At 33.1% G+C, this 14,544-nt stretch overlaps 1 protein-coding gene across 1 annotated transcript; it reads right to left on the bottom strand.

Annotated features, from left to right (window-relative positions):
* ABC1 (ABC transporter 1) lies at positions 1 to 4,912 on the bottom strand. Its single transcript, XM_078304878.1, has 9 exons — positions 4,593 to 4,912; positions 3,915 to 4,215; positions 3,160 to 3,373; positions 2,319 to 2,471; positions 2,048 to 2,206; positions 1,709 to 1,868; positions 1,373 to 1,482; positions 1,017 to 1,133; positions 1 to 704 (listed from the first exon to the last, which is right to left on the bottom strand). The coding sequence occupies exons 1-9, from the start codon at positions 4,855 to 4,857 to the stop codon at positions 315 to 317; spliced, it is 1,869 nt and encodes a 622-aa protein (XP_078161004.1). The 5' UTR covers positions 4,858 to 4,912; the 3' UTR covers positions 1 to 314.
* Positions 4,913 to 14,544: the final 9,632 nt, after the last annotated feature.

Raw genomic sequence — 14,544 nt, 5'->3', positions numbered from 1 at the left:
TTTTTGAGTAAATGCCAACAAATTTGTTTACTATTACCTCGGAAAGAGCAATAATTACTAAGAAGCTCAATGTGACCAAACAAATTTGTTTATTAGAATTGCTAACCCCGTATGAATCCAAAAGAAACAAAGAATAAACAGTCATTCACCCCTTTCAGGAAATTATTTCTGGCTAATAACAATACTAACCGTTTATCAGACAGCTTTCTTGAAAATAAGCTGCCATTTTGTGTTTCTATTGCAAAAATCTTAACAAATAAAATAAAATAAAATAGGAGTAGACTCTTAATACCAACATCATCTTTCCTATATGGCTATATAGCACCTGACAAAGCCTCCTCGCCTTCATCTCCAAATTTGTAATCTCTATAAATCTCATATAATATCTCTCTGCACGGCACAACTGCACCTAACTTAATACATGCTAGAAAAGCACCAGATAGCTTACGATGCAGACTGTAAGCCTCATCAGGAGGCGGGGTCAAACGGTGGCGCAACATTGTGGCACCTAAATTGGAGACGCTTTGCGTAATATTATTGGCACGGAAGTCGTATCCACCTGGTTTGGAGAAGGGAAGGCCAACTATAAATGCAGCCTGTACATGTGCATCTAGCATTATTTCTGACTCCTCTCCAGTTATGAAACCAAGCCGGCGTGACATTTCTAGTACCGAATCTCTGTCACTGTTCGCACATGCTACGACCTATAATAATGGCAACATGTTTCAGTAATACTACCAATACGTACCAGAATTTGTTGGTATATTCTGGGACCAGTAAGATTCTACATTCCATTTGGCTTTAATCAAGGTTTTATAATTGTATAGTTGCAACAGCAGGCCCACATGTTAATACAAGTACTCAGGGTCATTTTCTGGTGCAAACAACTGGCATTAAAATCTTTGTGCTGCAAAAATATGTAAAGTTCATCAAGGAACACCAGACCTATGCAATTTCACAAATTTGGGACGCATAAGATAAAAATGATTTTGACCAAGGAGAGAGTAAAAGAATACCATCCGGATATAATCATCCACAAAGTTTTTTGGGTAATCACGAGCTGCCCCAAAATCTATTAAATTGAAAGTTTTTGTAGTTTCATCGTACATGAAATTGCTCCAATTAGGGTCCGTCTGAAATTTCAAGTTCAAGAAATTACAGGATAGAAAAAAAAGTCACTGTGATATACATGTGGTTTTTGCTTTTATTCATGGCAGTTTACCAGAAAGCTAGCACTGTACAAGTTCATGCGCATTCAGTACCTTTATTGAAACATGAAATACTCTTGTTTTATAATTACTTCTTCCTTTTCTAATAAGGGTTCTCTGATGATTTTTTTAAAAAGGCAAACAAATTAAAAAGTAAGGCATGCCTGCATAAAGCGAAAGACAAATAATTCCTTGAGAGCAAGTTCAAGAAGCTTTCCGCCAACGTAGCTGCGTGTCTCTTGATCGAGCTTAGCAACCTTGTCTATGGGAATCCCTGTGATATATATGACAAGTACTTTTTGTTAATATTTTTATAATATTACAATAAATGTATTTAGTATCAGGGCTTTTATGGCCGGTATTCTAGTTTAATAAAACATGACTTTTTTATCCAGTCACAAGGTCAAGGTAGTTTCTTTTGTTTGGCAACTTATAGTCCAATGATTTGAACAGTTCACCAGTATCACACCTGCAAGTGAGAAAATTTGAAATAGAAGTACCTTGAACCAACTCAGTAGTCAACACTTTTCTGCTAGAAATTTCATCAATCACCTTCGGGACATAGAAACCTTCATTACCGGACAACAATTCTCTGAATCTTTTCTGACTTTGGGCTTCTAATATATAATCGCATTCTCTGGCCAACTCTAGTTTTGCAACCTACAGCAAAAAATTTAAAGAAGGGACACAAAATGAATGATTTTACTTTCCCTGGATCAGCTTAAAACTACCATGTGCCGGTTTCAAGTTATTTGGTACTTTAATATGCCCAATTAAGAGGTGATATTTTTTTCTGAAATAAGGAAAGAAGAAACTACTGCAACAAACATAGGAAATACCTTGATAGCACTGTCAAGGAAAAGGCCTTTAGGTATGAGATTAGTATAGTTTAACAACAATTTCACATTTTCTATATCGCTTTCTATGCTATCAGCCACACCTGGGTATTGTATTTTCATTGCCACCTCCATTCCATCTTTCATCACTGCTCTGTGCACCTTATCGCAAACACAAAGAGAAAATAAATAAATAAATAAATAAGAAGAACAGTATTGACCACTGAGATTCCAAAGTCCTATTAAAGAAAAAAAGAAAAGGAATTATAGAAACCTGGCCAATGCTAGCAGCAGCTAATGGTTCATAGTCAAAGCTCTTCAATTTAGAAGACCAATCTTTGCCTAATTCGGCATCTAGCACCGAGTTAAGCTGTTTTTTGGGCATCACATCCGCGCCTTGTCGCACTATTTCCAATGCTGTCAGTATCTGATTTTGAATTCACAATAAAATTTAAAATTAAAATATTGCCAATTAATTACAGGTACGGTTTGGTACAGTAACTCTTGATCATGACAATTGGCAATACCAAATTACAGTTCATACTTAATGAGATTGGTCATAAATGTCATGTTGTGGTCCCAGATCTTCCAGTTTAGCAATTGTACCTGGAGCGAGACTCAGTAAGGATACAATCATGGACCCAAACCTGAACCAACTTGTTAGACTAGTAACTCAGCTAGGACTAGGGCATGAACCTTGGTTTTTCCAAAACATAGTATTGATATATTTAAATTTATTTGAGAATTATTATAAAGAACTTAATCGGGTAGGGTTGAGTCGATGTGTGACCTGATGGGTTCAGATGTGGGTTAAATCTCTAATCTAATGACAGTCGAGTCGGGTCCAAGCCGTTTTAGTAAATAAACAAAATATCGGTAATCTAGCCGGAAATTTTCTGACTCCTAGCCTCAATAAAATACATTATCACCTCAACAACTCAGCTGACAATCAATTTATAAACAAAAAAAAAAATGAAGAGTGAGAGTACACCTCTTGACCGGTCCTAATAGAACCCAATTCATACCCAATTTTGCCAGAGATCATGGGAAAGGATGAAAAATGGCCAGGACTAGAATGAAATGTGACAGAGCAGAATGGAAATAAAAAAACTTACAGGAGGTGGGATGAGTGACTCATCTTGTATACTAAGCATCTGGCCGATTTTCAAAGCAGCTCCTCGCATTCGGCAGAGAGCCAGTGCTAGCCGTTCTGCGTTCTGTTCTGACAAGAAAGGGTTCCCATTTGTCTCAGTTGGGGTCCCATACAATATCCTCTTAGCTGATTCCTGTACAGTGCCCCATGCCAGACCAGCTCCTAGCCCCGCAAACCTGATACCTCGTCATTTCAGTATTTAATAATCTTTAGAAGATTTACCCAAAAATTTGCAAAAAGAAAGCCTGCATTTCTGGTGTCTCCACAAAAACCATGCATTGTCATAGTATTAGATAATAGTTCTTACTGTTGGTTTGGCTTTTAAACCGTGGTCTTGCAATAAACAACACAGTATTTAACAATTATTACAAAGTAACTAATGTCATATCAGTACTACCTCAACTGATCCTTATAAAATAGTGATAATCCATAAATTAATCTAACTGACCTAAAATTCATTATAAGAACAATGGTGACATATAACTTAATTATGATTTATTATGCATTGTTCCTAGTCACTTCATTAATAAATAAGGCTATCCGCTATCAACATCATATGTTACAGTGGGACTTTTAACAAGTGTTAATAATATAGCAGCTCATTTCTAAGTTCTGAACATTGGAAAATCGTTTTTGCAAATTTCTAAAAATATATAATCTCTATGAGCAGTGCAGAAAAAATGGACCTGTGAACACAACAATTTACTAAACACTAACCCGAGAGCTCTGGTGAAAGGTGTCGACGGAACTCGTCTCTCACGGGGCCTTCTTCTCTTCACTGTACCAATGGAACTTGAATCGCCTCTCTGTTCTTCTCCACTTGTACCAGCACCGGTGCTTCGTTCTTCTTTGTTTGCCAGTATGTCATTACTATCCACACTCCTTTCATTTAATTTATCCAAATTTTCATTTAACACCTCATTTTCCTTGGTTTTATCATCTGATACTGAAAATGTTGACTCAGTCTTAATTGATGTTGTCATCTCTGATGCCGTCGGGAGGTTAGGTGTGAATATTTCTACAAAAAACAAAAGATAAGTTTCAAACTTGGTATCTGACCAACAATAAAAATTAATGCGATCAAAATGGGAATACTTTGGCATAATTTATCAAATATTCAAATGTTTTGCATGATTGAAAAGACAATGCGTGTCAGTTTCTTATGAAAGTTTCAGTGTTCACATTATTTTTTGACATCAATACAACTGAAGTAAAACTAAATTATTACTGGTCTGAGATTAAGCCTGTTTAATTATATTACATTCAATAGCGATAAATGTTTGACGGGCAAGCTAGAATAGAACAGCTTGTTCCATTTCTACATACAGCTTGTTCCATTTCTACATCATCATATAATCAAAGAAAGACAACGAATTGAAAGTTAAAACCTCGTACCTCTCTCGGTGGATTCAGATCGAGGTGGCGATGATTCCTCCGTAAAATACACAACAGAGGATTCATTGCGGGCGGAAGGAGAAACTTCACGAACGGTACCGCTTGTGAGCCCGGCGAGGTCGGTGGCAGTGAGAATCGCGGCCTTAAGGGTTCCGGCGATGTCGCCAGAGGTTGCGGCTTCTATGGCTTTGGACCGCCTCGCCGCCTCTCTGGCGACAATGGAGGCGCCGTACGCCAGCCGACGGAGGTCATTGAGCCCTGCCATGTCGTCTCATACGAGAGAGAGAGCGGGGGTTATTTCAGGAAAGCGAGGGAGGGGAATTTACATCCCCTCAGGTTACGGGACTGAGTACAATTGAATCAGACGGTCCAAAATTGTTCTATGTAACTTGCCACGCATCTCAAAGCATAAATAGTCCTGCCCCCCTCTGTCATCCCGAATCCCTACCGGATGAGAGTAAATCTTAGCCGTCCGTTTCATTTGTGTTGAGTCAGGTACCTGGGAGGATACGGATCCGAGGGAGGGAGGGATTCGTGGAGGTCTGGGGTCCATGAATTAGTTAGGGCATGCACCTGGTGCAGCGAAGATCGATGAGTATAGGGGTCCAGCGGTGGAGCCCATCTGTCATTGACACGTACCCAGCATTTAAAACTGATTTGAATATGAGGAGGATTATTTGATAATAGTTGCAATTTACACATTATATTTTAAAAAAAGTTTGAAAATTAGGAAGCAATGTATAAATATGTTAATTGATATGTTGATTGTCAAACAATTAAGTTCTATGTTAAAATTTAAATTTAAATTTTGGTTTACGAAAATGGGAGATGATATGAGTATCCGCACTCTCATCCTCCCATTGTACCCCCAATTTTATTTGTTCAATCTTGTCCACATTTCTCATGATCTATAAGAAATTTTGCGAATCTAAAATCACGAACGTCTTCTACACAATTTTATCTTTCAAATGAGATCCATGATGACATACTTTCGGGTTCGTCATCATACAGGTATTTATACCTCGTCATTTAAGTATTTATACCTAGTATTTTTCACATATGGCACTGCTGACATTTAAAAGTATTAATATCAAGTATTACAAGTATTTATATCTATGCACTGAAGTATTTTTACCTCTGTGGTCAACTATTTTTGTTAGAGAAAGGTTGATGCAGGGACGATTAGGGAAATGTGATGCGGAGATGCGGGGTCCACGATTAGGGATAAATACTTACAAGTATAGGTATAAATACTTGTATGATGCGGTATAAATACTTGCACAATGAGGTATAAATACTTGTGTGACGATGAATCCGAAAGTACGTCATCATGGATCTCATTTGAAAGATAAAATTGCGTAGAATACATTTGTGGTTTTAGATTCGCAAAATTCCTCATAGAACGTGAGAAATGTGGAAGATATTGAAAAAAAAAAAAAAACCCACCTCTAAAAATGTGTATGATTCTTCTCCCCATGTAGTTTGAGTGGTCCCTCCATATAGTTATATCAAGTTAGACATGCAAGTATTAATATCTTAATTTGTAAGTATTAATTTATTATCTTCCAAGTATTTATACTAGTATTTTGAATAAATTAGTTAGTTAAGTTAGTTTATGGGAAGTTAAAATTTGTTTAAGAGATGGGGGTACAATGGGAGTACTGGAGTGTGGGGATTGAAATAATTATTCTAAAATATATAGTAAATTTCATTATTTTTATGGACACGTTGTTAATATAGATCATTCCATTTTAAGAAATTTGTAATAGAAGATTAGGGTTATAAGTGGGTTTGGTTGAATCTCAGCTCCTGTGGGTCATAACTGAAAACCAAGTAACAGAAAGTCAGAAACAGAGTAGCATTGTTCATTTATCCATCGCTAAACCAAATTTATAGCACTTCTCTATCTCTGAGACTCGATTCATGAATAATTACAAATACTACGGAGTATACCCCTTCATTCATATAAGTATGTAGGGCCTGATTGTCAGCAAATTGTAACAGGATTTGGCAGAAATCCGGAACAGAGAAACTCCTGCTCGCAACACCCAAGCAACTGAATTGTGGGTCCGTCTGCGAGAATCCGTATTTCCTCGTTTTAGCTGGGTAGGGCTGTTCGGCAGACTAACCCTCTGATCGGAAAGGTGAAGGGAGCGACAAACGCGAAATAGAATTAGAATCGCATGTTGCGTTCGTGATCGGAAGCGAAGGAGAAGCTAGAGAAGAGTTCAATTTACGCGACTTTTCGATCCTCAAATCGCGTCAGCAAATCTCCACCAAAACGTAGGTATTTGACGAGAATTGATTGTTTGCTCGTGAGAAGACCTGTCTACCCTCTTCGTTCTTCTCTTCCTTCGTCAACTGCACGGTGAAATCGATCTCCTTTCTTCACATTAGGAGGTCCGACGAGGTATTGAATTTTTTTCTCCAAACTTGTATTGTCCTTCAGTAATTTTTTTTTTTTCAATTTAACATTCATTTTCTTAGTTTTGTGAAACTCTAACAATGACAATTTCTGTAAATTCAACAAATATGATGGATGGTTTTTTTCCTCTTGAAAATGAATTATACTCGTAAATAGTTTCCGATCAGAAAATTTCAAATCAAAATCATTTCTATTCATCTCATTTTAATGAAATGAACTCATTTCTTATGCTCCGTTGTTTCCGATCAAAGTATAAAAGGAATGAGAATAGAAATGGATTGTAAAAATTTTGAATTGATTTTTGTTGTTTATGTGAGATTTTTTTCAAAGTGAATTTTTTTTTCTCTCTCATAAATAATAATTTTTTTACTTCCGCCGAAGTCAGAATTTGAATTAGAGGTAGGCAGGCAGAGATCGAATTTAGCCATTTAGATTATTTTTTTTAAATGGGTTATGATTCGAATTACCTCTATAACTCTATTTCCGCCTCCACTCGAGCTGCCTATTGATTCATATCTCTACCTATTAAATAGGTTATAATTTCAAAATTACTAATTGATATCAAAATTACTAAAAAAAAATACTTGTATTTTCTAAAACAACAGTTTATATTGGTACTCATAATTATCTTTGTTGATCGATATCCAAGAATACTATAACTATCAGTTTTTATTTCTAAATTACTAATTAGTATCAAAATTATTAAAATAATTACTTATAATTTTTTATACAATTGGTATTAATTAATTTAGAGTTTAATTTGATTAGCACTTTGAAATATGTTAGACAAACATAAACCTCTCCCCAAGGCACCATACTTCCGACGAAGACCTTGACCAATAGAAACACATCAGCCATTGATTCATTATTAAATTTAATTTAGTCATTCAATTAATATAAACATGAAAATGATATTTCAATTTATTCCTACCGTGTATAAGATATAGCCAAAATTAGAATTAGGTGGGTTAAAGAAAATATCAGATTTTTGTTTTGTTTCTGTTATCTTAATATAAAAGGAGAATTTCACATATACCCCTCAAATACTTCAAAATCACGTATTTTGTTCCTTCTAAACTTCAAAATTACGTATTTCCCCTCTAAACTTTCAAAACTCACAAATATATTCATTTTATTGTCTTTTATATTAAAACTCATTTTAAATTTATAAAATACTCATTTTATCATTTATTTAAAAACATAAAAAATGTAGCTTGTTTAAGAAAAATATCGGTCTTATAAGATACCATTATAACATTTATCATTTATAAAATATCAATTTTGTCCTAAAAAATCGATACCCGTTATACCATTTATCCTTTATAAAATACCCATTTTGCCCTCAAATATCATCAATATAATACCAATATTTTTCTTCAACAAGCTACAATTTTTTTATGCTTATAGATGGTAAAATGGATATTTTATAAATTTGAAATAAATTTTTTTATATGAAAGACAATAAAATGATAAAATAATCTATGAGTTATGAAAGTTTAGAGAGGGGAATATGTAATTTTGAAGTATAGAGAGAGACAAAATTTTGAAGTTTTTTAGAGATGTATATAAAATTCTCTCTAATATAAAAGAATTATCCCTTCTACGTAATACATGATCACTTTACATGTTTTAAGCTCAAGATTAGGGGTGTCAATGATACCGTTTTAGCCGTTTACCCGATCCGTACCGTATTCGATAAGGCGGGTATGAGTAAGGTCTTTTTTTTCGTAAGCTTATTGGGTATGGGTAAGGATTTTTTTTCGTTAGCTAAATGAGTAAGGGTACGGGTAAAAGCTATTTCGTACCCGTTATTATATAGGGTAATTATATAAAATATAATAATATGATAATATTTGAGCAATAATTATGGAGTACTTTTATTATTTAGTGTATTATTTTTGTTGTAAGAAAAATATTAAACATATTATTATTATTTGTGTGTTTTGTTCTTTAATTAAATAATTAATTTTTTCAAAAGATATATTTTTGTTTTTGAATTTTCTTGTTTTATAAAAAAAATATAATTTAGTTGAAATTGATTGCACAATTATTTTTACTTTTATTTTTTATTAGTAATATCACTGTATATGTGCAAAATAAATGAGTTTTGATGTTATATTTGTAAAATATAATAAAACTAATTATTATAGTCATATTATTTGTTATTCACCCGCTACTGTTTCATTACCTGATAATTTTAACAGGTAAAGGTAGGATATGATAAGTTCAAGCCTTAATGGGTAAGGATAGGGTATGAGTAAGATCATTCTTAATAGATATGGGTATGAAAATGCTTTCACCCTATCCGTATCATACCCATTGACACCCCTACTCAAGATGAATTCATGATTTTTTTTTTTAGGAACTATGTCTATTATAAAAGGGAATTGTCACTTGACAATAATTATTCTAACCATTTTGACAATAAATATGCATAAAAAATATTAATCAAATTAAACATAACAAAATAATTTTATAAGTATGTCATTGGATACACCAATAGCCTAACAATAAAATTTAATGCAATTTATGTGATGTTCAACGATGCATCGGAGTCTTTAATATCGGATAGGGACATAATTAAAAAAAAATTAGATAGGAAGTGTTAAAGGTAAAATGTAAAATTATTTAATACGTGTCAGATGAGAGTTATACATAAGTTTTCACAACTGTAAAGTGGAAAAGCTATAAATACATATTTAATATTTTATGAAGGGTTTGAACAATATAAAAACGTAAAAAAAGGAGATTCAAATTTCAATGTACATAATTATATATTTTTTTAAATCACAAAGATAACTTAGCAACTTTAAGTTGTATAAAAATTCGCCAATTTTGAACCATTAAAATTTCAAGTCTTTTTGATGTATGGTGATACATGTACCAAATGTGCTCACCAAGAGAGTTTGATGAGCACAAGTTAAAAAGTCTATCGGATTGGTTTTAAATACAAATTTGAACGGTAGAAATCTATCTACTTCACGAGTGGTGCATGTACATGTAAAATTTTAAAAGTTTGAAATTCATTAGTACAAGATCAAGCGGTAAAAGAAATTAATATTTTATAACTTATTTCATAAGTTGTTTTATGTATTCATATTTAATCACTGATTTTTTATGGTCTACGATTTTCTGAAAAACAATAATTTTAAAAAGTTCCCAAAAAATAGTAATTTTTTTCTAAAAATTGTAAAATTTGGTTTCCAAGCACAGATTAACTTGAACGGTTCGGATTGACATTTTTGAACTATGGAATTAAAGATATAAACGTGAAATAAAATACTCGCTTTACTTCGCGAAGTACTGTAGCCCAACTCTCTCTCTCTCTCTCTATATATATATATATATATATATATATATATTGATTACTTATACACTTAATAATAATTAAAAATATATATACATATGCATCTCGTTTTCAACTTAACATATATAAGTCTAGAAAAAAAAATAAGGAAGAGTTTTTAGATATATTTACGATTCTCGGTATATATTAAAAAAATATTATACTTTTTAAAGAGATCAAAATAGTCTGACACGATTCTTAAAACTTATAATGGAAATTGGACCTGTTAATTTAAAATTTTGGCTACACCCCTCATAACAAACGCGTATAGTTATCTCGTTCTCTACAACCAACCACATCAGCTAACGTCTTCATTTCCCAAAAATAAAATTTATATATCTAACCTATTACTCATAATCCCATATTAACCTGTGAAAGTTTTAGCAAAAAGAAGAACAATACCGAATGATAGCTGAAGAGGAGCAACAGGATCGGATATTATCTTTTGTATTCGAATTCACACACATATATTTTTGCAATAACGTAACAAGTTTAATACGAGAAATATTATTTTGTTCACCATAATAATTACATATCCGAACTATATTTATATTTTTTTAGCGAAAAAAAAGTTGTTGAATAATATGTTAAATTTGTTACAATATCTAAATTAGAGATCTGAATTATTATTTATTTATATATCTAAATTCGTATTCGTTTAATTCATATTTTTATCTGTATTTATATATGTTTAATATTCAATTGATATATATATATATATATATATAGATAGGCTAATGTGCTTCCATAAGCACTTGGCCCGAAGTGCTGCCACTTCATTTTCGATTTTTCAAAATCCAAACAGTCGATCCGAACCGTTCATCTTGTTCTCCATATTAATATCTGCTTGGAGACCAAATTTTACATTTTTTGGAATTTTTTTGCTATTTATTAAGCCACTTTGAAAATCGCTGATCCAACGGTGAACCCCTGATTTTACTGTTTGGCAAGCCACCGTTGGATCAGCGATTTTCAAAGTGGCTTAATAAATAGAAAAAAAATTCCAAAAAATGTAAAATTTGGTCTCCAAGAAGATATTAATATGGAGAACAAGATGAACGGTTCGGATCGACTTTTTGGATTTTGAAAAATCGAAAATGAGGTGGCAGCACTTCGGGCCAAGTGCTTATGGAAGCACATTAGCCTATCTATCTATCTATATATATATATATATATATATATATATTCTAAATAGGGATGGTAACGAGCTAGATCCTAACTCAGCTCGTTAATTCCGGACCGAGCTACTGTCGAGCGAGTTGCACTTAAGATATCCGAACTAAAATTTCGGCTTAAAATCATGACAAACCAATCCGAGCTAGAATGAGCTAGCTCACGAGCTCATTGAATTTTATTGGTCTTTAACACAATTTTGGATATCTTCAAACTCAAAATCCTATCCAAAAATACAGTACAAGATAAGATCAAACCATTGTCAGATTTAGAAAACAGTTTTCCACCCAAACTTGACAATCACATCTAGAAAACAACATCACTTTAGCAAAGGTATCATGCCGTAGTCAGAACTAGGGGTGTAAACGGTCGGATACGGATCGGATAGTGGTTTTATCGTATCTGTATTCATTATAATTTTTCGGACACATATCGGATATTAAGCGTTACAGACATGGATCTGATATTAGACGAATATAGATATTTTTCACAATTAGCTTGTTGGTTACAAAACATTTATTATATTATTAAAATATTAGTCACTAATTATGTCATAGTGTTATATTGTTCATCAAAATATATATCTATATGCAGTTTAATAAATTATTGATACAATATGCAATATAATAAATTAATTTAAGAACATATAGCACATTTGTTGTGGTTTAAAAGTGTAAACGGTCGGATACGAATAGTTAAAGGTGTTATCGTATTCTTATTCGTTGTAATTTTTCAGATAAGGATAAGATAATTTAGATAATTTTTCAAATTTAAATCCGGACGAAATCGGATAATATCCGATCCGTTTACACCCCTAGTACTCAGAACTCAGAACTAGTACCATAGTTGCCATGCCTCCACCAACAGCCAAGCAAAAAAAAAAACCAATTCAGTCTATATGAAATTATGGGAGTGATATTGGGAGTTAAACCCAAAATCTGAACGGATATGATTAAATTACATGTATCCAACAACATATACACACTAACTCGTTATGGGCTGAGCTGGTTCGGTCCGAGCTAGGCTCTAACTCAACTTATTAATTTCAGACTGAGCTAGTTGTGAACTGGTTCACTACTAGCTCGGTTCACTATCTAGCGGACTATTAAGAATTGAGTTAGAAACAAGGTGCAAGCGATCTATGAGTTACGAGATTTTTTACTAGTCCTAATTCTAAATGTAAAAATAAAAATAAATAGAAATACAATTTTACTACTATTTATTTGTATTCGATTTGTTTGCTCTAGGGGTGCAAACAGATCGAATACGGATCACATATTAGACGGATATGTACGAATACATATTGGATATCGAATATCTGTAGATATATACATAAATATTTTTATAATATATATTAAACTATATGGTATATATCTATTATTTAAATATATATAATTAAAATTTAAAATTAAATATGTATTCGTATTTGTACGGATATTCAGATACGGATCCGGATCAGGTCGGTAATATCCGATCCGTTTGCACAAGTACAGCTGGTCCGATGAAAAGCATATAGACCCGAGAAATTCGCAGCCTACTCATGAAACATTGGGCCCCACCCGACAGACCCATCTTCTCCTCCTCTCAAGTTACGAGAAACATATCGGAACCTCAAATTCTCCGTTAAAACGCGAATTAGAATTGACGTCGCTTCATTTTCTTTGATCGGAACGTGACCAGCAACAGCAAACGATTTCATTTGAGACGATTTTGGAGGAAATTTTGGCTCCAAAAATGTCTCGTGAAAATTGATGAGATTCGGCGAGAAATGATTTGGTAAGAACAGCCGGCTTTTTTTATTCCCCGCGACACCCTTCCTATTGTTTTAGAGGTTCGTCAGAGAGATCGAACAAGATCTCAGGATAGATCTGAGGTTTCAGAGCTCGGCCGTAGCGGCGGTTCGTGAGACAGCAGAAACGTACCTGATCGGGTTGTTTGAGACACCAACACTCATATTTCGCTCTTCAAGAAGAAGAAGCGCAGAAGAGGGAAAAAAAAGAAGAAGAAGAAAGGAGGTTTCATCAAAAGAAGCGAAGAAGACCAGGTGAGATTTTATTGAAGAGAGAAAGATTGAAAACCCATAGCACAAATTATGCATTTTGCTGTTTTAACCTTACTTTATATAGCCTTTGTTTATACAGCATCTCAGCTGTTAATTGCTGATATATATGAATCAAATTAAGTTCTACTTGACAGCTAACTTGGTACACTTTTACTTGGCTAATAAACACTTTGCTACAAGTGATGATGCTTGATGCATGATCTTATTTACCATCAAAAAAGATATATGACTGGATTATGTGCAAGCAATATTTTATTTAGTTAAGATGTATGGTCTTTGATCTTTCATTCATTCTAGGTGACGATGCAAAAAAATAAAATAAAAAGTTATGATAAATCAACAAACAGATAACCTCAAGTATTTTTTTAGTTGAGCATTTTGTAGTCTAGTGAATTTTTTCCAAGCACTATGGTCTGCTTTTTTCATTTAATACTTGATTTTTTTTTCTGTCAGCAGCAAGGTATTTTACTTTATGTTTTTGCTTAGGTCAGCTTTATTTACTTTTTATGTACCAGTTTGTTTTTTACCAGCAAGATGTTTTATTTTTAATGTATCAGTTGGTTTTTAGTGATGTTTTGTCCAATGCATTTTTAAATGTTAAACCAATTGAATATTGTTCGTACCAGTAAGATTGGTACCATTTGGTATCAGTACCAACTCAGATATAAACATTTTATGTCCAAAACTAGTTGAACTATTTGTTTGATAAATTACCTTAAGCTACAAATTGAATGGATTTAAGTATATACTTTAAGGGCATAAAAGTCATTTACTCTAATGAAATCATTTCTCTTTTATTATGTGTACATTTCAATCAATAAATAGAGAAGAATTCTATTCTAGTTTATTTTTATTCCGATCAACGAATTTCAATTAGAAATCATCTCTATTGAATACTATTGAATTGAAATCAATTGAACTCTAACACCTTTATTGTTCTGATCAG

Source organism: Carex rostrata, chromosome 1 (genome assembly GCF_964058835.1).
Source record: "Carex rostrata chromosome 1, lpCarRost1.2, whole genome shotgun sequence".
In the NCBI taxonomy this organism is placed as follows: Eukaryota; Viridiplantae; Streptophyta; class Magnoliopsida; order Poales; family Cyperaceae; genus Carex; species Carex rostrata.
The sequence above is the reverse complement of the archived record's forward strand: the minus strand, read 5'-3'. Positions and strand labels throughout refer to the sequence as shown.